The 21,564-nt window shown below is 45.2% G+C and overlaps 1 protein-coding gene across 3 annotated transcripts in view; it reads left to right on the forward strand.

Moving 5' to 3' along the window:
* Positions 1-16,558, forward strand: part of map3k7 (mitogen-activated protein kinase kinase kinase 7) — a 33,147-nt gene extending 16,589 nt beyond the window's left edge. For all 3 annotated transcript variants that reach the window (XM_083643093.1, XM_083643092.1, XM_083643094.1), the window contains 5 exons: positions 1,491-1,558; positions 4,697-4,796; positions 7,196-7,257; positions 10,026-10,141; positions 14,183-16,558. In XM_083643093.1, the coding sequence (XP_083499219.1) occupies positions 1,491-1,558; positions 4,697-4,796; positions 7,196-7,257; positions 10,026-10,141; positions 14,183-14,363 (527 nt within the window). In that variant the 3' untranslated portion in view covers positions 14,364-16,558. The remainder of the gene's footprint in view (positions 1-1,490; positions 1,559-4,696; positions 4,797-7,195; positions 7,258-10,025; positions 10,142-14,182) is intronic.
* Positions 16,559-21,564: the final 5,006 nt, after the last annotated feature.

Raw genomic sequence — 21,564 nt, forward strand, 5'->3', positions numbered from 1 at the left:
CCTGCTTACCAGCCACCCCCTGCCTACCAGCCACCCCCTGCCTACCAGTCACCCCCTGCCTACCAGTCACCCCCTGCCTACCAGTCACCCCCTGCCTACCAGTCACCCCCTGCCTACCAGTCACCCCCTGCCTACCAGTCACCCCCTGCCTACCAGCCACCCCCTGCCTACCAGTCACCCCCTGCCTACCAGCCACCCCCTGCCTACCAGCCACCCCCTGCCTACCAGTCACCCCCTGCCTACCAGTAACCCACTGCCTACCAGTCACCCCCTGCCTACCAGCCACCCCCTGCCTACCAGCCACCCCCTGCCTACCAGTCACCCCCTGCCTACCAGTCACCCCCTGCCTACCAGTCACCCCCTGCCTACCAGTCACCCCCTGCCTACCAGTCACCCCCTGCCTACCAGTCACCCCCTGCCTACCAGCCACCCCCTACCTACCAGTCACCCCCTGCCTACCAGCCACCCCCTGCCCACCGGCCTTGTGTGAAGCCTTGCCCTGTCCTGTGTGGACCCTTAAATAGTTCCCAGCAGCATCGCCACCAGCCCCCCCAACCCAAACAAGCCTGTCTGCACAAACACATGTCACACAACAACAAGCAGGCTCAGCTATTCATGTGCTAGGAGGTCTGTGGTGCTGTGTGTGTGTGTGTGTGAGGGTGTTGTGCAGTGTGAAAAGGAACAGTGCACCCAAAAACATGAAAATTCAATTATCTACTACTCTCACGCACATACCGATGGAAGGACGGGTGAAGTTTCTTAGTCCGCAAAACATTCCTGGAGTTTCGTAGGGAAACAGAGTTATAGCATTCTCCTCAACAACTGAAGTATGTGGTGACTGGTTCAAACAAACAAACACAAATATGAAATGCATCCATACCGCTTGTCTGGCATAATCAAAGAGTGCAGAAGCCCCAAGATGCTGACTTGACAAGACATTTACGTCTTAGCTGAAATCGTCACTGGAGCTGTGAGCTGATGCTGAAAGTGAAAGTGAAATCGTGATTTTACGCTTTTGTCGGTCAGGTAGTCTGTCTTTTTTTTTTTTTTTTTTTTACACGTTTTTTTTAACGTTTTTACATTTGACTTCAGTTGTTTAGGAGAATGCTGCAACGCTGTTTATCCTGGGAAACTCCAGGAAAGTTCTGTGGACTGAAGAACATCACTTGACCTTCCATCGGCATGGGGGGGGGGGGGTGTTGGGGGAGTAGATAATGAGTGAATTTTCATTTTGGGGTGAGCTGTCCCTTTAATGGGGGTGGGAGTGGGAGGTGTTTGTGTCTATGGTCACGTTACATGTTGACAGGCCCGGGCGGGCGGCGGGCGCGGTGGGTTAAATCTATGCAGCTGTCTCTGTGTGGCTCTGTGGATCTGGATCTCCCTCCAGCCACAAGCAGACACAGCTCCCCTCTGTGCCTCCTCTCATGGGTCTCATGCTGTCTCCTCTCTGCTGTGTCTGTGTCTCTCCCTCCGGCACGGCCCGTCCACAGCCACCTGTGATCCTCAGCGACGTCGCTCTGTGCAGGACCTGCCCGGGATCGGCACGGAGTCCGGCCAGGTAAGACACAGTCACACACAGACAGAAGTAGTCGACAGCAGAACGTTTTGGTGAGCCTTGCTCTTGTTGAAGCTTCGAGTGAGTGAGTATTGGGACAGGGAGCTGAACTCGCTCTGTTTTGCTGGTGGTGTTGAAACTTTCAACATCTTTAAAGACTTCCACTACCAGTGACAAATATTGGATACATGCATTTTTCTGTATTTTTACTATTTTCAAACACTTATATAACAATAATGATAATAGTAAAGACATCAAAACGATCAAATATCACAAGTGGAAATATGCAGTGACCAAAAAAAGTGTTAAATTAAACAAATCTCAATGATAGTAGCCGCCCTTGAAATACATAGGATCAACTTCACTCTTAATATTTGTCAAAAAAGAAAGAAAATCAAGCGTTTAAACACAAGCCTTTAGATCAAGATGGTTTTAAGATAAAGAAAAGCATAGTACATTGAATCAGATGTGTCCAAAATTTAATTTGGGGCGGTAGTGTTTAATGTAAAGCTGACAGTCTATTTTGTATTTTCATGATCGATCCTGAAGGCACCGTAGATTAGTTTCCTCTCCCGATACCCAATACCAACTGTTTGAGATCATTGCTTAACTTTCACTTTTATCTTTTAAAACTAACACAAATAAGTGGTTCTTCTTTTGTCTCTCCTCAATGTGTGATCATCCCTCTCCTCCTGTCAAGTGTTTTGGATGTTTTGCCGACAGTCTCTCAAAAGATTTGATGCCTTTGTCAAGAGAAAGAAGTCCCTGGGGAGAAATGCTATAGAGCAAGAGATGCGTTTGATATGTCAACTCAAGGAAGATGAAGACATGCGTGTAGGGAGGACAGCTCTGCGTCATATGTTTCCCCTCTGCATTTGTCTCACCTCAGCTGTGCCAAAGGTCATCCAGAGTTCACGAAAAACTTCACTCTGTACAAAGATCTTTTTAGCTGAAGAAGATAGTTTGTTCTGTGCTGCCTGAAGATGGACTATTTAGATTATGCGTAGATTGTAGATTTGAGTCAGCGTGGTGTGTTGTGATGCCATACAAAATAACCCTGTGGTGTTTGATTCGTTTTTTGACTCGCAATTGAATTCAATTTAAATCTTTTTGTGTTTATTGCATTGAGATTTGGCCAAATCAAATTGATTATAAAGCATTGTAACTAATCCTACTAGGTTGAAGCAGATGTAAAATAACAGTTCTACCACAACTTTGCTGAAGAAAGGAAGCATATATGTGTAAATTTGGGAGTGTGTTATCTTTGACACCTAATCTGCACATAGGTTCTGTGTGTTTTCACCAGCTAACGCTACGTTATCCCACAGTGGGAGAGCTGGGAAGCTTGCTGTGAAGGTAGTGTTTATTATTGAAATGGTTCGGGACCAGGTTGACACTTTTAAAGCAGCTACGAGCAACTTTTTCGATTGTTATTAAACAGTCTAAATTTAATATCAATGCATCACATCTTACCTCTAATAGTAGACGAGACCAACGCAGAGTAGTCTCGCTTGAACCCCGAGTGAATCGGCCAGTGTTAGTCTGTCTGTGGCCAGGGCAGATCAGGAAGTGAAATGAAATGGTTTGCAGCAGCCACTTCGGCCATAACCACAAAATAACTTCCAAAAAACCTGTTAGAATATAACGAGAGATGTTCGCGAGAGTATGCATGGCATTCACATTGTTTATGCTATGTTGCTAGGCAGCGCAAACGGGGTAGGCAGGCAGCTGCGTTTCACTTCCGGGTTTCACTTCCGGGTTTATCCGGTCCGGCGGTAACGAGAGAGAGAGAGAGTAGCCTGGGTAAACCCATCCCCCACGTGACCTGCTCTCAGACCTGTTCTCAGTCACTATGTGACTGGGAACTGAGAGAGCAGGTCACGTGGGGGCTGGGTTTACCTAGGCTAGAGAGAGAGAGCCCCCTGTTGACGCGAGTTTAGACAGACACAGACTTAATAGAGAGCCGCAGGGATGACGTATTTTTGTAGGCTGAATGCGGAAGTCCCGAACTTCCTGGTTCTTCACTGTTTCTGTCTATGGGATTTTTGAATAGGTTTTTGGCGCGATGCTTCAAATAATGTCTATGGGCAACGCAAGTTTAATCAAACGCGAACCAAGGTTCAGCGGGATAATCTTCACACATGAGGACCACTTTCATGAGTTTTGAAGCGTAACTGCGAGCCCTAGAGGTAAAATGCTCGAGCTAAGCTAATCCAGAACTACACACTGTCGCATAGGCTTCCACGTCACGTCAGCACTCAACCTGGACTTTTGTTGATGTGTGCACTGATTACCCCGGGCTGAACGGGGCTGAACCAGGTGAGGGAAAGATCATTTCCGTGTTCGTCCTTGAAGTGGTGACGTTATTGACGTATATATCCCCATCGACTCAAAAGTTTAGTCTCATTTAGCCGTTTGCTAGCTAGCCGCCCTTTTAACGGCACGTAAAAGCTTCAAAACTCATAAAAGTGGTCCTCGTGTGTGAAGATGATATTACTAAACACTGGTTCGCGTTTGATTAAGCCAGCGTTGCCCAGAGAGATTATTAGAAGCATCGCGCCAAAAACCCATTCAAAACTCCCATAGGCGAAAACTGTGAAGAACCAGGACTGTTGATGATTTCCGGACTCGTTACTGCGGCTCTCTATAATCATCTAAGGGAGCAATCTCCGATTCACACGGCTTTGGTCTCAGCTACTATTATAGGTAAGATGTGATGCATCAATATTGTAATTATACTGTTTAATAACAATCGAAAAAGTTGCTCGTAGCTGCTTTAAAGCCATATTTGACAAGCATGAGTTACTTAACTGCTGCAGAGTGTGCAGAGCATGTATGATGACATAAGTACAGTCTGAGTTATACAATATCACAAGGAGACTCAGGGAATTTTTTCAAAATGTTCCTCCATCAGTTGGACACTTTTTCCTAGCCTGGTAAAAGCAAACAGAATGTGAGGTCATGTGATCAGGATGGTTTTAACAGCCTAAGAGGTCAGCACCTGACCAACACGTTTTCCGCTTTCCCTCTATTATCTCCTGCACTTTGTGCTCTCCTCCTGACCACATGCGTGTAACTCCAAAACTCAACAGCTCTGATTGGCTTTCCCAGATGATTGACGGTGTTGCTGTCCACTTGCAGGGGAGCAGGAGCAGCAGCAGGTCCTCCAGTCCCAGTGTGAGGATGATGGCGCCTGACAAGACGAGCAGCAGAGGGTACTTCTCCCCTGATGACCCCACAGGTAGACAACTGCTTCACTCATCACACCTTTCTCCATCAAGTCAACCATCATGACAAAATCACACTGGAGAGAATATGGCAAGAAAACATTCAAATTGCACTTAGAATTGCTTAAAGAATTGCATTGGCGACAGTCTGCAATTAGCCTTTCCCCTCTTCATAAAATATTTAAATATGAATATGACTATGAAAACATAAGCAGACACCGACCTAAAGGATAGTCTAGATTATGACTCATGGATTCACCTTACATTCTACAATCCGTTTGTTTTTTAGTACACCATTAAATCCATGTATTTGTTGTTTATTGGCATACACTGTGTTGGCTCTGTTTGTTTGCTGCTAACGAGCTCTGTGTCTTCCTTGTTCAAGAGGAAGGAAAAAGTGAAGGTTGAATTTTACAACTGGATTGATTGATTGATTGAAATCGGCCTCTCCAATCAATTTTCTCACCCTTTTACCACTGTGGCTGTAATGGCACCGGTGTCATTGTGCGCAGTCATGTAAATCTGTCAAGCTACACTGCAGACATGACGTAATCCTGATCAATGATTTAAGGCGCTGGCCTATGGTCGACCCAAGCCGACGAGGAGGAGGGACACGGGAGGGGAGGGCTATTTCTGATGAGAAACTTGTGGTTGCTATTGATAACTGCAGCCTGTGGACATAGCTCACACTGTTACTGTGCAATTTAGTCTCTCAAGACAGTACTTCAGAGACAGTCTGTACTCCAGAGACAGTCTGTATTTCAGAGACAGTCTGTACTTCAGAGACAGTCTGTACTTCAGAGACAGTTTGTACTCCAGAGACAGTCTGTACTTCAGAGACAGTCTGTACTTCAGAGACAGTCTGTACTTAAGAGACAGTCTGTACTTCAGAGACAGTCTGTACTTAAGAGACAGTCTGTACTTCAGAGACAGTCTGTACTCCAGAGACGTCTGTACTCCAGAGACAGTCTGTACTCCAGAGACAGTCTGTACTCCAGAGACAGTCTGTACTTCAGAGACAGTCTGTACTTCAGAGACAGTCTGTACTTCAGAGACAGTCTATACTTCAGAGACAGTCTGTACTTCAGAGACAGTCTGTACTTAACACATTCAGTGCCACAGCGCTTCAGTAAAATTGTCTGGAGCCTGTGCCAGATTCACTTCCATTCAGTTGAAAACAGCTATAGAATTTTTTCTATTATGGCTATATTAACGGGGCTGGACTTTAATGAAAGATTGAACACTCCTGCTTCTTCCAAAGAAGAAATTTTGTTTCTAGACAGTTCCATTATGAAATTACAGCCTCTCAAAAAAGTGCACTTTCAAGGGTTTTCTGTCGTTTTTTTTTTCTTTCCAAGATATAGCCCCTTTTATGAATACCTTTTGCACTCTAATTTCGAGCACATTCACTGACTCTGGCTGCTGTTTTCTGATGTGGTGGCGTGTGGTGTGGTTTCTGTGCAGCCACACACCCCTCTCCCCCCCCCCCCCCCCCCCCCCCCCTCCACCTCTGAGCTGCGGGCTCCTCCCACACGCACAGAGTTTGCTTTCTCGACTCCGTTTTTGCCCCGGACAGATCCCAGCTTTGCTGCGCGCATCATTTCCTTGATGGGCATCAAGGAAATGATGCGCTGGCAAACGCGACTGAACGAAAAGGCTTGGCCCGTTCGGCTTCGGATGCTGGCTTTCTAGGAAATCGTGTGGAGATAGATAGAAGCATAAGAGCTCAGTTGTGAGCGCGGATGCAGCCGAGCCCACTCTCGCTGTAGACGGAGCAATATATACGGCTCTGGCAGAAAGCATGCATCGGTTTCCACGGCTTTCTCCGCTGTCTCCTGTACAAAGTAAAGGATCTGAGGTGGGTGGAGCAGCTCCTGTGACGATGTTTAAGGTGGCGCCGTGTGATCCCTTGAAGGGATTCATGCTCACTGGCTGGGTACGACCTTAAACAGCAGAATTATGGAATAATATGAATTATGATTTTAGGACGTCCACAGACGTCCTTGGCACTGAACGTTACTTTTTTTTAGGACGTGCACAGACGTCCTTGGCACTGAATGTGTTAAGAGACAGTCTGTACTTCAGCCCGTTAAACTTTGGACGGAGGAAGTTGTCAGCTAGCCGAGACTTCAGGACCGCAATGGAAATACGTCGTATGACTTTTTGTTGTTGTTGTGATATTCTGATGAATTTTTCATACTGTATGCTTATTGTTGTATCGTATTTTAATGTATCGAATCAATTAAATCAATCAATGCATCTTCCAGAGAAAGAAATAACAAATCGGACCGGAAGGAAGTTCGATGGAGCATTTGTAAATTGTGGGAACCAACGCGTCTGTCTTGTCTTGAGAGACTGTGCACTCAGGCTGGAAAAACAAACAAACTCAGCTCTTTCTCTCCCTCCTGCCCAGACACCAACGGCTCAGACAACTCCATTCCCATGGCGTATCTCACCCTGGATCACCAGCTGCAGGTAGGCCATCCATCCAGCTTCCAGCACCCCCCTAACCCTAATATTACCCTAACCCCAACCCCCTCTCTCTGTCACGGTGGTGCTCATACTTTTCCAGCCAGTCCAATTAGAGAAAGGGAATGCACAGCCCAGAAAAATAGGTTTGAATCTGTGCTGGTGTGTGAAGGAAATAAACCTGAGAGACAAAAGAAAAGAAAAATGTATACCGCACACAATATAATGCAACTCCTGTGCTTTATTGATCTTTATGTTTATACGTTTAACTCTATTCAATATTCTCCATAACAAGTACCTCCATGCAACTGCTGCTGTAGCAAACCAAGCACCATAATAACACATCTGTGTGATTCATTAAAGTCCCTGGAAACCAGAAATATTTTTTTATTATTTAGCATTTTGAGTTCATCACATCACAGGAACCTATGTTAATAAGCCACCAGCCAAATTTGAACGATGATGAACGTCGCAAAGTATATAAATTTAGGTTTGACAGTCATGGCAAAAGTCAGGAGAATCAATTAGATTTTAGAGTGTATTTTCTTCCGCGGACTGTGTGGGCGTGTCCTGTCTGCAGCAGGTCTCCGAGAGAGAGAGAGAGAGAAGGAAAGAGAGATGGAGTGTGTGTGTTCGCGCGTTGCTCGGCGAGAGGAAGACATCTCTGCCGCTGCGAGTGGACAGCGCTACTGTGTGTGTGTCAGTGTGTGTGTGTGTGCGCGCGTGTGTGCATGCGTGTGTGTGATTCGATTAAATCTTATGACGTGATAAGATCATGCATTTTAGCACCGCGCACACCGCTCTCTTCAATGAGGAAATGGAAATCCAGACCTTGTAGAAAAGTGTAGATTTTTGGGGTTAGGGTTGAAAGTAATGTAAACCACTTTCTGAGGCACACAAGTAATCACATAAGACCCTAAATTTAATAGTTAGAATGTTTTTGTGGATTTTGGTTTCCAGGGACTTTAAAACATATGTTCAGATATAAGCTGCATTGAAGCTGCACTGAACGTTGTCCAGGCTACGCTCCATCATGAGCAATGACTCGCACCCACTCCACGGCGTGCTAGTCAAACACAGGAGCACGTTCAGTGAGAGGCTGATCCCACCTAGATGCAATACGGAGAGGCACAGGAAATCATTCCTGCCTGTGGCCATTGGACTCTTTAATGCCTCTCTTAAAAGAGCACCTTGGAGCCGATAGGTTAACTGTGCCTGGCTGAGCCACGTGTAATGTAAAGGGCAAGCCGACTTAATATAAGTCCAGTGTGCAATAACTGCAATTGTCACGTAATGTATACTTACTCTACTTATTTTGCTTACTTTATACGTACTCTACTTTATTTTGCTTATTTTTGCTTACTATCGCATTTTACTACTGTTTATTTTATGCTATGTTGTGTTCTGAGTGCGAGCTACTGTAACCTGTCCCAATTTCCCCCCGGGGATCATTAACTCATTGAGTGCCAAGGACGAGTATGTTCGTCAATTCAGATACTAACGTAGAGTGCCAAGGACGAGTATGTTCGTCAATTGCGTTCTTTGACGGTGGGACGTGGATCAAAGCCTCCTGCATCTCCTGTACAAATATTGTAGCTATTGAAGGTGTATAACCTATTTTACGGACTCATTAGGTGGCGACAGTGCTCTCCAGATTAGAGAAAGGTCCAGAAAACAGCAGGAAAAAGCCCCGTGACGAAAGAGAAACCGCTCATGCTGCAGCCAGAGCCATATAGATTGCTCTGTCTGGAGCTGACGTTGGCTGCGAACAGCAGTCAATCTGCGCCCACAACTGAGCCCCTCTGCCTCTGTCTGTCTGTCTGCATAGTTTCTCCACACGATTAGCCGCCAGAAAGGCAGCACCCGACGCCGAAGGGCCAAACCTTTCCCTGCAGTCCGGTTTGGCATTTCCGTGTCGCGCTGGGAGCCGGCGCACAAAAACGGGGCCCTCCGAAAATAGACTGGGTGCGTGTTAGGCTGTGTGTTAGTGTGGGGAGGAGTTTGCAGCTGAGGGGGGGAGAGGGGGGTGGGGCACGCAGGGCACCACACAACTACACCACGTCACTACATCAGAAAATATTAGCTTCAGACTCAGTGAATGTGCTTGAAATGCTTCATTTCACAAAAGGCGGAATAACTCAGCTTCTAATTTGAAACGTGTCTTTTTGCTCAAAACAACCTATCTTCTCCGGCTCATAACTAAAGAACGGAAAATGGTATCAATAAACTTTTTTTTGCAGATGATAGAAGAGAGTCTCATCGTTCTGTGTGCGTGTTCGCTGTTTACATAGTAATATCACACAATATTCTGTGGGCCTCGAGAAATCACTGAAAACGCTCTGAAACTCTGGCACTGGGAGCGTCCGTTCTCCAAAAGTGGCTGGCACTTCAATGAGTTAAAGTCTTTCTGATTCTGATTCTGATTGTGAATCAGTAAATGAGTGTGTTTTGATGGTGTCTTCATAGCACAACGCTTCCCTCCCAAAGAGGAGTTGAAGGACATTGTATGTTGCTAGAATCAATTGAAGGACGTTGTAAATTGCTAGTATCAACTCAGTTATGTGGGGATTATCTCCCTACTCAGACCCAAGAAGATGATGCCATCTAAAAGGTGGAATGTCAGTATAAATACACATAGGCCGCAACAGTGAGATGTTTGGTGTATTATTATCTGCTCAAAATGATGCTTCTGATTGATATAAATACATTTTGCAGAGGCCTGACTGGATGGCTTCTTAAATCAATTAATGGCAACACGCATTGGTTATTTGCAGCCCCTCGCTCCGTGTCCCAACTCCAAAGAGTCCATGGCTGTGTTTGAGCAGCACTGCAAAATGGCCCAGGAGTACCTGAAGGTGCAAACGGAGATCGCCTTGCTGATCCAGAGGAAGTAAGTCTAGCTGAACTTGTCGCCTCCTACGCAGCACATGTGATGAGACCAGACGTCCAACTCGTTGGACTGGTCTTCCTCACTTGGTGCTTAGAGTCAAAGGTTTGGCTTGTTGTGTGGAACTAATTCAATGTGCTTTTAAGCAGTGGTCCTTTTTCATATCACGGACGCCTAATGTAGTCCACGTTAGGTCCACGGACCCCCATTTGATGCGATTTTGTCCCTTGGACCCAAATCTGTGAATGTTTTATTGTTAGATATGATTTTGTCCATAACTCCAATGACTGTCTTGTAGGGAGAGAGATAACAGTGAAACTATGATCATATGATATATGCAAAAATTGTTATTGTAAATGAAATAACGAAGGTTAACGATTCATCAATTTGCTGGGGACCCCCTGGGATGCCCTCAAGGACCCCTGGTGCTGCCTGGACCCCACGTTGAGAACCACTGCTTTTAAAGCACACTGTTTCTCATTATGCATTGTGCTGTCGTAAGGCCAATCGAATAAACAGGGCCGTACCAAGTCAACATTACATGATGCATGTATTTTAATGAATAAACAGGACCGTACCAAGTCAACATTACATGATGCATGTATTTTAATGAATAAACAGGACCGTACCAAGTCAACATTACATGATGCATGTATTTTAATGAATAAACAGGACCGTACCAAGTCAACATTACATGATGCATGTATTTTAATGAATAAACAGGACCGTACCAAGTCAACATTACATGATGCATGTATTTTAATGAATAAACAGGACCGTACCAAGTCAACATTACATGATGCATGTATTTTAATGAATAAACAGGACCGTACCAAGTCAACATTACATGATGCATGTATTTTAATGAATAAACAGGACCGTACCAAGTCAACATTACATGATGCATGTATTTTAATGAATAAACAGGACCGTACCAAGTCAACATTACATGATGCATGTATTTTAATGAATAAACAGGACCGTACCAAGTCAACATTACATGATGCATGTATTTTAATGAATAAACAGGGCCGTACCAAGTCAACATTACATGATGCATGTATTTTAATGAATAAACAGGACCGTACCAAGTCAACATTACATGATGCATGTATTTTAATGAATAAACAGGACCGTACCAAGTCAACATTACATGATGCATGTATTTTAATGAATAAACAGGGCCGTACCAAGTCAACATTACATGATGCATGTATTTTAATGAATAAACAGGACCGTACCAAGTCAACATTACATGATGCATGTATTTTAATGAATAAACAGGACCGTACCAAGTCAACATTACATGATGCATGTATTTTAATGAATAAACAGGACCGTACCAAGTCAACATTACATGATGCATGTATTTTAATGAATAAACAGGACCGTACCAAGTCAACATTACATGATGCATGTATTTTAATTAATAAACAGGACCGTACCAAGTCAACATTACATGATGCATGTATTTTAATGAATAAACAGGACCGTACCAAGTCAACATTACATGATGCATGTATTTTAATTAATAAACAGGACCGTACCAAGTCAACATTACATGATGCATGTATTTTAATGAATAAACAGGACCGTACCAAGTCAACATTACATGATGCATGTATTTTAATGAATAAACAGGACCGTACCAAGTCAACATTACATGATGCATGTATTTTAATGAATAAACAGGGCCGTACCAAGTCAACATTACATGATGCATGTATTTTAATGAATAAACAGGACCGTACCAAGTCAACATTACATGATGCATGTATTTTAATGAATAAACAGGACCGTACCAAGTCAACATTACATGATGCATGTATTTTAATGAATAAACAGGGCCGTACCAAGTCAACATTACATGATGCATGTATTTTAATGAATAAACAGGACCGTACCAAGTAGGGATGCAACGGTATGAGTTTTTGACGGTATGATAACCTTGGACAAAAATACCACGGTTTCACGGTATCGCGGTATTGCGGACCTTTATGTGTAAAAAATGCCAATGAACAACATTTATTTTATTTTTAACAGTTTGCTGAATTGTGGACTGAGAAAAAATGTTAATGTAACCTCCAACTGTAATGACAGTTAACTGGCAAGTATGTGTTAATATAGTTTGTTATTATACTATGTTAATATAGTACTGTTCTTACTTATGAATGTAAACGATTTAATCGAATTAATTTGATGTGAAACTAAAACATCATAATAATATCAAATACACGCTTCTCTTTTGTAATGGGTGAACACTGGACACAATTATTGTTTCCTCACACACACACACACACACACACACACACACACACACACAGCCTCTGTCCCTGTTTCTGTCTCTCTCTCTCTCTCTCTCTCTCTCTCTCACTCACACACACAAAGTTTGTGCATACTTTTCCACTGACAGGTTGGAGGAGTCTTTCGTCATTATCTAATGTTACTTCTCTTCAGTGCAATATGTTTTGATAACGACCTGCTGTACAGCGACGTTCGCTCAGTCAACTAACGTTAACGTTACTAAGTGGAGAAAGATAGCTGGTGTTAGCTAGCTAATTAGCCATGTTAGCTGCCTCAGTAGGTAACGTTAGCATAGAGAGAGCATTTATCTGACGTTTGTTAGCTACTCCTCAAACCTGCGGGTGGAAATAGTTTATGTCCAATGCGATGTATGTTGAAGCAAGACAACGTTTTAATGTAGCTTGAATTTGACAAATAACGACAGGTCGTGCTCACGCAGATCTAAGCCCTGGCCATCCTAGGCTCAACGCGTGAGTCTCGCGTTAAGGCTATGGCCATCTGTGATTTTACAATAGCCGAAATATTCCCATACAGCCGACGTCGTCTTTTTAGATGGGGGTAAAGTTCAGGGGGGTCCTTCCTCGCGTTCTCCTGCTTTATCACACACACGGTTGTAAACACAGTCAAGGACAGCTCCTCACTACTGTGCGTCTAGGTAGGCATGCAACAAGGGGGAGGGGCCGCGTAAGCTGCACTCTGCAAGCAACCGGCACGTTGTTTTGGGGAAACAGCTGATACCGTGGAGAAGGTATGACGGCAAATCTTAGTGGTTTTGATACCGTGACTTTTTCAAACCGGGGTATACCTTCAAACCGGAAACCGCTGCATCCCTAGTACCAAGTCAACATTACATGATGCATGTATTTTAATGAATAAACAGGACCGTACCAAGTCAACATTACATGATGCATGTATTTTAATGAATAAACAGGACCGTACCAAGTCAACATTACATGATGCATGTATTTTAATGAATAAACAGGACCGTACCAAGTCAACATTACATGATGCATGTATTTTAATGAATAAACAGGACCGTACCAAGTCAACATTACATGATGCATGTATTTTAATGAATAAACAGGACCGTACCAAGTCAACATTACATGATGCATGTATTTTAATGTTGGCACATGAGTGTGCAAGAAGCCACCCACAGGCAATTACCAAATTTAGCAGACAAATCCGAGGCCACAGCCTTTCTAAGCTGTAGGAGAAGAGCATGTTGGAACAACTGTGTTTGACTAAACAGCTCATCTTATATTTATAGACCATGGGGAATCTCCCACACAGAATCAGCATTTTCTCTCAAGCTAGCCAGTGTTTTCTGTTGCACTGACTTTTCTTCTATATCGGGTTCATCTGGTCAAGTAGTGTTGCTCTTTTAACATCCCATGAAAATGGCCTTTGAAATACTATGTATTGATTGATAATTAGGTGAGAACATGTAAAATACCATGTTATTTTGTAGAAATTGGTATCTAAAACTGCTTGCAATGTTGTTTTCCCAATTCAAATGGGTTGCAGGAATGCCAAGGGTCTGGAAGTGCTTGTATTAAAAAAAGAAATCAAGTACTTTTAAAAGTGCTTGGATTTAGCCTCTTTAGCTTCAGAGGTTACCTCTGAGTTTGAGCCTTGTGCATCATCTCAAAATTGCTGGGCCGAGCTTGATACACTTTCTTCCTCTCTACAGTATCGCTCTCTGTGCTGTGTCATTGCTGAGCTTTTGCATGTGTGCAGGAAGGAGCTCATCGCCGAGCTGGACCAAGACGAGAAGGACCAGCAGAACACGTCCCGTCTGGTGCAGGAGCACAAGAAGCTGCTGGAGGAGAACAAGAGCTTGTCCACATACTACCAGAAGTGCAAAAAGCAGCTGGAGCTGATCCGGGTCCAGCAGCAGAAGAGACAGGGCACCTCGTGATCGGGCAAAACACCTCTTCGATCCCCCCTCCAGAGGGCGTCGTCCTTCAGACTTATGAACTGGTCCCATCATGTCCACTGTCCCACTTCCTCCTTCCCCCCCCTCCCCGCTACCCCAGGTTTGACTGTAGTAAGACCTCAAACTCCTCCCCAGACGTCACATGACACTACTTGCTCTCCTGCTCAGACATATTGTTGTCCTGCGTCGTAAAGAGACCTGCGTCATACTGTGTTCCTGATCCTGCATGTTGCGTTGTAGCGCCCTCTGTTGATCAACGGGAGAAGAAAAGGACGGCGGGAGATGTGCGCTCAATCAGGCTCCTCCTCTTCCTCCCCTTCTCGACGTACATTTGCACATTGTCACAGTATATCCTGTGATGGCAGACCAAACAATCACTGCATCCCATCCTTTTTTAGCCCCAAACTCTGCTGGTGTGCTCTGTACCCACACAGGGCAAAAGGGGTGGAGCTTTCTGCTGTTTTGCTGTGGGTGGAGTCTCCTCGGGTCGGGACGTCTCTTGAGCTGTGAGGAGCTGCTGCAGCCCCCTGCAGTCCATGGAGCGTCAGGACGTCTCTTGAGCTGTGAGGAGCTGCTGCAGCCCCCTGCAGGCCATGTGAGGAGCTGCTGCAGCCCCCTGCAGGCCATGGAGCATCAGGAGGGTCGTGCGTTTTGACCTTTTTGCTCTCAGGGCGTCTGGGCTGCCTGGTCTGTGTGTGTGTGTGTGTGTGTGTGTGTCCGCTCCTCACTGTCCTCCAGTGGATCGATTGAACCTTTTTAACGTGGCCGAGGGGTCACAAAAACGTCCTTGAGAATGTGAAAACCGAGATGGCTTTTTCGAAAGAAAGAAAAAAGTGTGACTTATGCAGAATTTGATGTTTTTTAAGAGTTCTGAGGGACATTTTTTTTTGGTTTAAACCATTTTACACTATGCGCATTTGATTTGATCCTTTTATCCAAAATATCCCTCAAGTCGATGTATGCAAGTAATCTCTAACCCTCTCCCTTTTCTAATCATGCGCATGAGACTTTATGGAGACCAGCGTACCTGTTGACCTGTCTCAAGGTATTTCATGTACACTTGATCCACTTCAGAGAACACCTGGAACATCTATATGAAAAAAAGGAATGACTTGGGGTTTGTGTGTTGCAGGTATTACCCAAAATGTGGTTAGACTTCAAAAGCAGGGATGCAGTGTTAACGATTTGCTTTTAATGTTCTAAAAATGAGAATTAGCTTGCTTTTACTCCCAAAACCAGAGCAAGTGAAGGGAACGGGTGATTTACTGAAAGTTAAAACGTTTTGTTTTGCTTGTTGATGTTTTTGTCTTTTCTATTCAGTAGTTCACTTTGTATGATAGCTATGGTGTCATTTTGCATTAGAACATATTTGATCTGGTATGGGAAAGACAGAGCAGCCTGTACCTGCTCTATACAATATATCATTTGTTTTTAGTTCACATGTTGCCTTAGAATTTGCCTGCATTTTAAGTGCTTGACTTGTTTTCTGCTATATTTAGTGGCTGAGTAATATTGGACACTTAATTGAAATGGGGTCTTTCCTGAAGGGACATCACAGATCTCCTATATGTCCCAATGAGAAGGATGTATGGTCAGATGAATGATGTCAATAAGCTGCAGAGGTGACCATGGAAATGTCCCCCAGTAGCTTCACATCCAAAACAGGAGATGTATTCAAAAGAAGGCTTTGATGTGATCTTACTCATTTTCTTATATCCGTCAGATATTTTGCACAATCATTTTATTTTTGTTTTCTGGTTACAAAATTAATCTATTGCGTCATGTATAAAATTAATCTATTGAGTCATGTACATGGACCTGCTTTGTTTTATTTTTCCTGATGGCACTTTTTTTTTCTTTTGTTTTTGGTGACAGTATGAATTATATTATGCGCAAAGTGACACCGGCTTTTCCTGGTCACTTACTGGCCGAAGCCCTGCTCAGAGAAGGAGGCTCGGCGCACTGAGCACCGGCTCTCTTCCCACTCGTCTGGCCCGGTCCCATGACACCGTTTTCTGGTTGAAAACTGCCACATTTCCGTGTTATGTTTAGCCAAGTAAGACAACTCGGTTGGGTTTAGGCACGTAAAAACTACTTGCTTAGGGGTTGTGGGTTAAAAACGGGACAAACACCGACCGTCACGGTGAGGCTCGAACCAGTGCCCTCATGACGAGGAAATTGCAAAGTGAGGACCCTACCGCAGGCTCACTCACCCCACCTGTCCCTGCAGGCTCACCCACCCCACCCGTCCCTGCAGGCTCACTCACCCCACCTGTCCCTGCAGGCTCACCCACCCCACCTGTCCCTGCAGGCTCACCCACCCCACCTGTCCCTGCAGGCTCCCCCACCCCACCCGTCCCTGCAGGCTCCCCCACCCCACCCGTCCCTGCAGGCTCACCCACCCCACCTGTCCCTGCAGGCTCACCCACCCCACCTGTCCCTGCAGGCTCACCCACCCCACCCGTCCCTGCAGGCTCCCCCACCCCACCCGTCCCTGCAGGCTCACCCACCCCACCCGTCCCTGCAGGCTCACCCACCCCACCCGTCCCTGCAGGCTCACTCACCCCACCTGTCCCTGCAGGCTCACCCACCCCACCCGTCCCTGCAGGCTCACCCACCCCACCCGTCCCTGCAGGCTCACTCACCCCACCTGTCCCTGCAGGCTCACCCACCCCACCCGTCCCTGCAGGCTCACCCACCCCACCCGTCCCTGCAGGCTCACCCACCCCACCCGTCCCTGCAGGCTCATCCACCCCACCCGTCCCTGCTGCCCTACTTGAATGTAACACCCGTCACTTGCCGTTGAATTATGTGTTCATTCTGAGTGACACGAAAAACATCAAATACGTCCATGTACACCAATCAATAGATGATAGTTTCGTGGCTGCCAACACAAACTTTCGTTGGACCCGGTTGGATCGGGTTCCGTTCTACCAATTGTCATTGAAACAATTCTCTTTTAAAAGTGCAAGACTTGACGAGTCTTACTTTTAGAAACATGTTACTGTACAGAGGAGTGAATCGTACCTGTTTTCCCCTCATGAATTTTATGTTCACTAAGAATTCATTTACCATGATGCTGTTTGTCAGTTGTTTCCAAAGTTATTGGGAAAGGAGGTATACGACAGTGAGCAAGGCATTAGAAAATAAACTGAATGGTGAAAAGATGCACAGGTTTCCATGTGTGAATGTTTGTGCTGAGCGGGTTTATGTACTGTATAGTCACTCCAATTTCCTTTTCTACTCATACAAATGGATTATCAATGTTGTGTAATTTATCACATTTAGAACAGCTCCTTCTGTGACGATGAAAGAGGATGTCAGCTGCTGAGGGTTTTCTATCAACTCAAGGCGAGGAAACGCTGACACACAAATGAGTAATCTAAGATTCCAGCAGACACCGAGCAGGGCTTCTACCATACACTACACATACACTAGTATACACATGCAATACTGTGAAGCATTGAACACGGCATTCTCCAGAAACATTGGTAATTACAGTACATTACAAGCCAGAAACAGAGTTAACGATTCATTACATGTTCTGGTTACTGAATGTTCTGTCCCATGAAGAGGTTTGAAAGCTCTCAGAAAAACATGTTTTTTCAAAATGCCATAATGTTGAGCTGAGCTGTCTTCATTCTCTCCCTCCATCTAGTAGACACTCAGGCAAGATGACCAGCCCTGCCTCCTCCTGGTGGCCCCGCCTCCTCCTGGTGGCCCGTAGGCCCCGCCTCCTCCTGGTGGCCCCACCTCCTCCTGATGGCCCGTAGGCTCCGGCGCCCCCACCTGGTCTGTCTGCTTCTGTTTACACTTTCCTCTACTTTAGTTTCAGTTATTTTTATTGATTTTAAATCATTTGTAATGATACTATGTATGCTTTGGCCTGCAAAAACCCTTCACATGGTGACAATTTGACATTTAAATGTTTTAATTTCCATAAATTTGAAACTCCCCCCTATTCATAGCTTTCAAGGGGCGTTACGTGCTGCCGGGAACGCCCACCTGACGGTCAAAAAAAAAACTTGTTCATTCCGCTGCCAGCCGAGTCGACTAGTTTCTCATGCTGTGTTTGTTCAGCCGTTTGTACACACGTCTTTGCGGCGAACATTTCATCAAAGGTAAGCTCAAGTAACGTTACAATAATGATTAAAATACCCCGTTAACGAGCTCACCTTTGATGAAATGTTGGCCGCAAAGACGTGTGTGCTTTGATGGTAGAATAAAAGCCATTTGCCCTCCCCAGCGACTGAACCACGTCTAATCGCACAAATCCACAACCTCCTCCTTTGAGTTTTCTTTCTCCGACGGGATTCTGTAAAAGCACAAGCCAGGCATGTCTCCTCGTCGGTTAGTGCAACCGATAGCACAACAGGTAATCGGCAAACACAGCGTGAGAAACTAGTCGAGGCGGGCAGCGGAATGAACAAGTTTTTTTTTTGACCGCCAGGTGGGCGTTCCCGGCAGCACGTAACGCCCCTTGAAAGCTATGAATATAGGCTATAACTTTTTGAACCACTGAGATAGTCACATAGTCACGTCAAAAGTTATGAGTATTTTAATCTGTTATGTCTAACAATAAAATATGGTGGGAAAGGGCCTTTAAACATTCCACAACAGTGGCATTCCTCCAAAACCATTTAAAAAAATACTTTCCTGTTTGTTTTAGGAAAATAATTACTCACCATGATGTACTATGGAGATGAAAGTAACTAAATCACTCAAAATCTCAAAATACTTGTAAAACTCATTTTCAACCTTCTTTGACTCATTGCCAACAATGTGTAGCAGCGACACCGCCACACATATGAAGTTAAAGAAGGAGCACATCAAAGCACATAGATTCATATTTTTTTATTGAAAAGTAGGATACTTTTGCTCATACATTTAGTGCCAACGGTGCAGGACACACTGCAAATCCTAGCGGGACAGACGCTTGCGACAGCCCATGCCGGATCCACCGGCTCTGTGTCAAGGTGCGTTCACACCGACCTATTAAAGTTTGTCGCTGGCGTCGAGTTTACATACAAAGTCAATGCAAATGAGCGATTGAGCGTATATTCGCCCGGGAGAATAATCGCTGGGCGTCCGAGCGGCAGAGACAGAGCGATAGGGAGAAAATACGCTCGTCGCTCAAGATGAAATATTCCAACTCGAGCAAAAATACGCTGGCATCAGTCGCTCGCTGTTCAATGCTGATTGGCTGCCGTGTGAGAGCGAGTCAAGGATCACACTGGCTTGGAACAAACCGCTGGTTTATTGTGTGGCAACAAACCGCATTGACAGGCTGACAGCTGACATGAAGTGAAGTCTGTACTACCGGTATGCAGCTCGCATTAGGAGCACGCTGATAGGCTTAGCTTGTAAACAATGACGGTGGCTCGTAGTGGACAAACAGCATGACATTGCGTAACGTTATATCCCCCACATGTCCGTCATTTCGTGTGCCTGTTGATGAGCGATTTAAACAGAGCGACAGAGCGATTCCAAAGGGTTGACTTGAGCGACAGAGCGAAAAATAAATATCTCGGTGTGAACGCACCTTCAAGGGTTTCACTTTCACGCTACCGCTCCCTCTCTTAATGTGTGCTATAGCTCTCTCCCTCTCTTAATGTGTGCTATAGCTCTCTCCCTCTCTTAATGTGTGCTATAGCTCTCTCCCTCTCTCTTTTTCTACCTGCCAAATCATATTGTTTCCTCACAGCCCGGCAGCAAATGCCGTGTGGACCGGCACCCGTCCGCGGCCCGGGGGTTGGGAACCACTGTCCTAATCGATTTGTCAAACTATATGTTGTTGTTTTTTTACACAAAATCTGTGAGGGTGTTGTGAGTGACTGTAGTTTGGTCAAAAGAAAATAGTTCCTACATGAAACTGCTCATAACAAGGTCTGTGGATTATCTTCAGTAACCGGGTCATGATTTCTTGAAAGAGACATTGCTGTTGAGTTTATCAAATGTATTTCTTTGGCACTTTGAGCACCACGAGCCGAGTGCCATCCAGTTCCATTGTATTGGAGAGAAGGCAGAAACTCTGCGGCCGATATCTCCAAAACTCAGGCAACTAACACAAAACGATCTAGATGGATAAATAGCACTATGGGTGAGAGGAAAAATATGTATTTTGGATTTTAGGGGGAGCTGTCCCTTTAACACTGACCTCTTGTGCTTATGAAAACCTTTCCAAATCAAATGGGATATGTTTTGATTTCTCAATCAAACATTTTGAGCCCAAAGTAAATCGCATCATTAAAGCTGACATGAACTGCCATGCTCCACCTGTTCAACAGACAGCTATGCTAAGCATGGATCTGGCTGTACTACAGAGATGATAACTGTGTCTCCACTACAGTGTCCCTATTCGGCCAGCAGGTGGCGTAAAAGCTCCAGGAATTGTGAGCACACCAGGCTGTTGATTTGCCAGACAAAGAAGCATAGATCTCCCAGTATATGACTGGTCAGGATCAAACCTGATCCTTATTATGTCATGCTGCAGGCCTGGGCCCACCTACTTTATATCCATCATGTGAACGGCCACTCTTTTGAATCAAACTGCTGATTGATCCAATACAGAAATAGATTCCGTTTCACAAGCCCAGCCCGGTCCAGTGCAGTCCAGTCCGCTCAGCCCAGCCCGGTCCAGTGCAGTCCAGTCCGCTCAGCCCCGTCCAGCCCGGTCCAGTGCAGTCCAGTCCGCTCAGCGCTGCCTTTGACACTGAGGGCTCAGACAACGATCCACTTCTCTTTTTAGCGGTAAAACAACCCCATCTCACGGTTTACATTTCACCTTGAAATGATATGAAATGATATATATATATATATATATGAGCATTCTGCTGACAAAGGACTTTGTCTATTGTTTTGTCTTGTTTGATCTGTTTGGTTTGTGTGTTTGAAGTTGACAGCTTTAAAAGGGGGAACAATGAAGTCATTTCATTGTGGAGGAATGATGTCACCTTCCTCTTCCAGCCTGTGTGCGTGCGTGTGTGTGTGTGTGTGTGTGTGTGTGTGCGTGTGTGTGTGCGTGCGTGCGTGCGTGCGTGCGTGCGTGCGTGTGTGTGTGCGTGCGTGCGTGCGTGCGTGCGTGCGTGCGTGTGTGCGCGTGCGTGCGTGCGTGTGTGTGTGTGTGTCTGCGCGTGCATGCCCTCGCTGAACTGCTGAGCACCGGTGGAAGTAAGACTCAGAG

Source organism: Poromitra crassiceps (assembly GCF_964638095.1).
Source record: "Poromitra crassiceps genome assembly, chromosome: 9".
NCBI classification, from domain to species: domain Eukaryota; kingdom Metazoa; phylum Chordata; class Actinopteri; order Beryciformes; family Melamphaidae; genus Poromitra; species Poromitra crassiceps.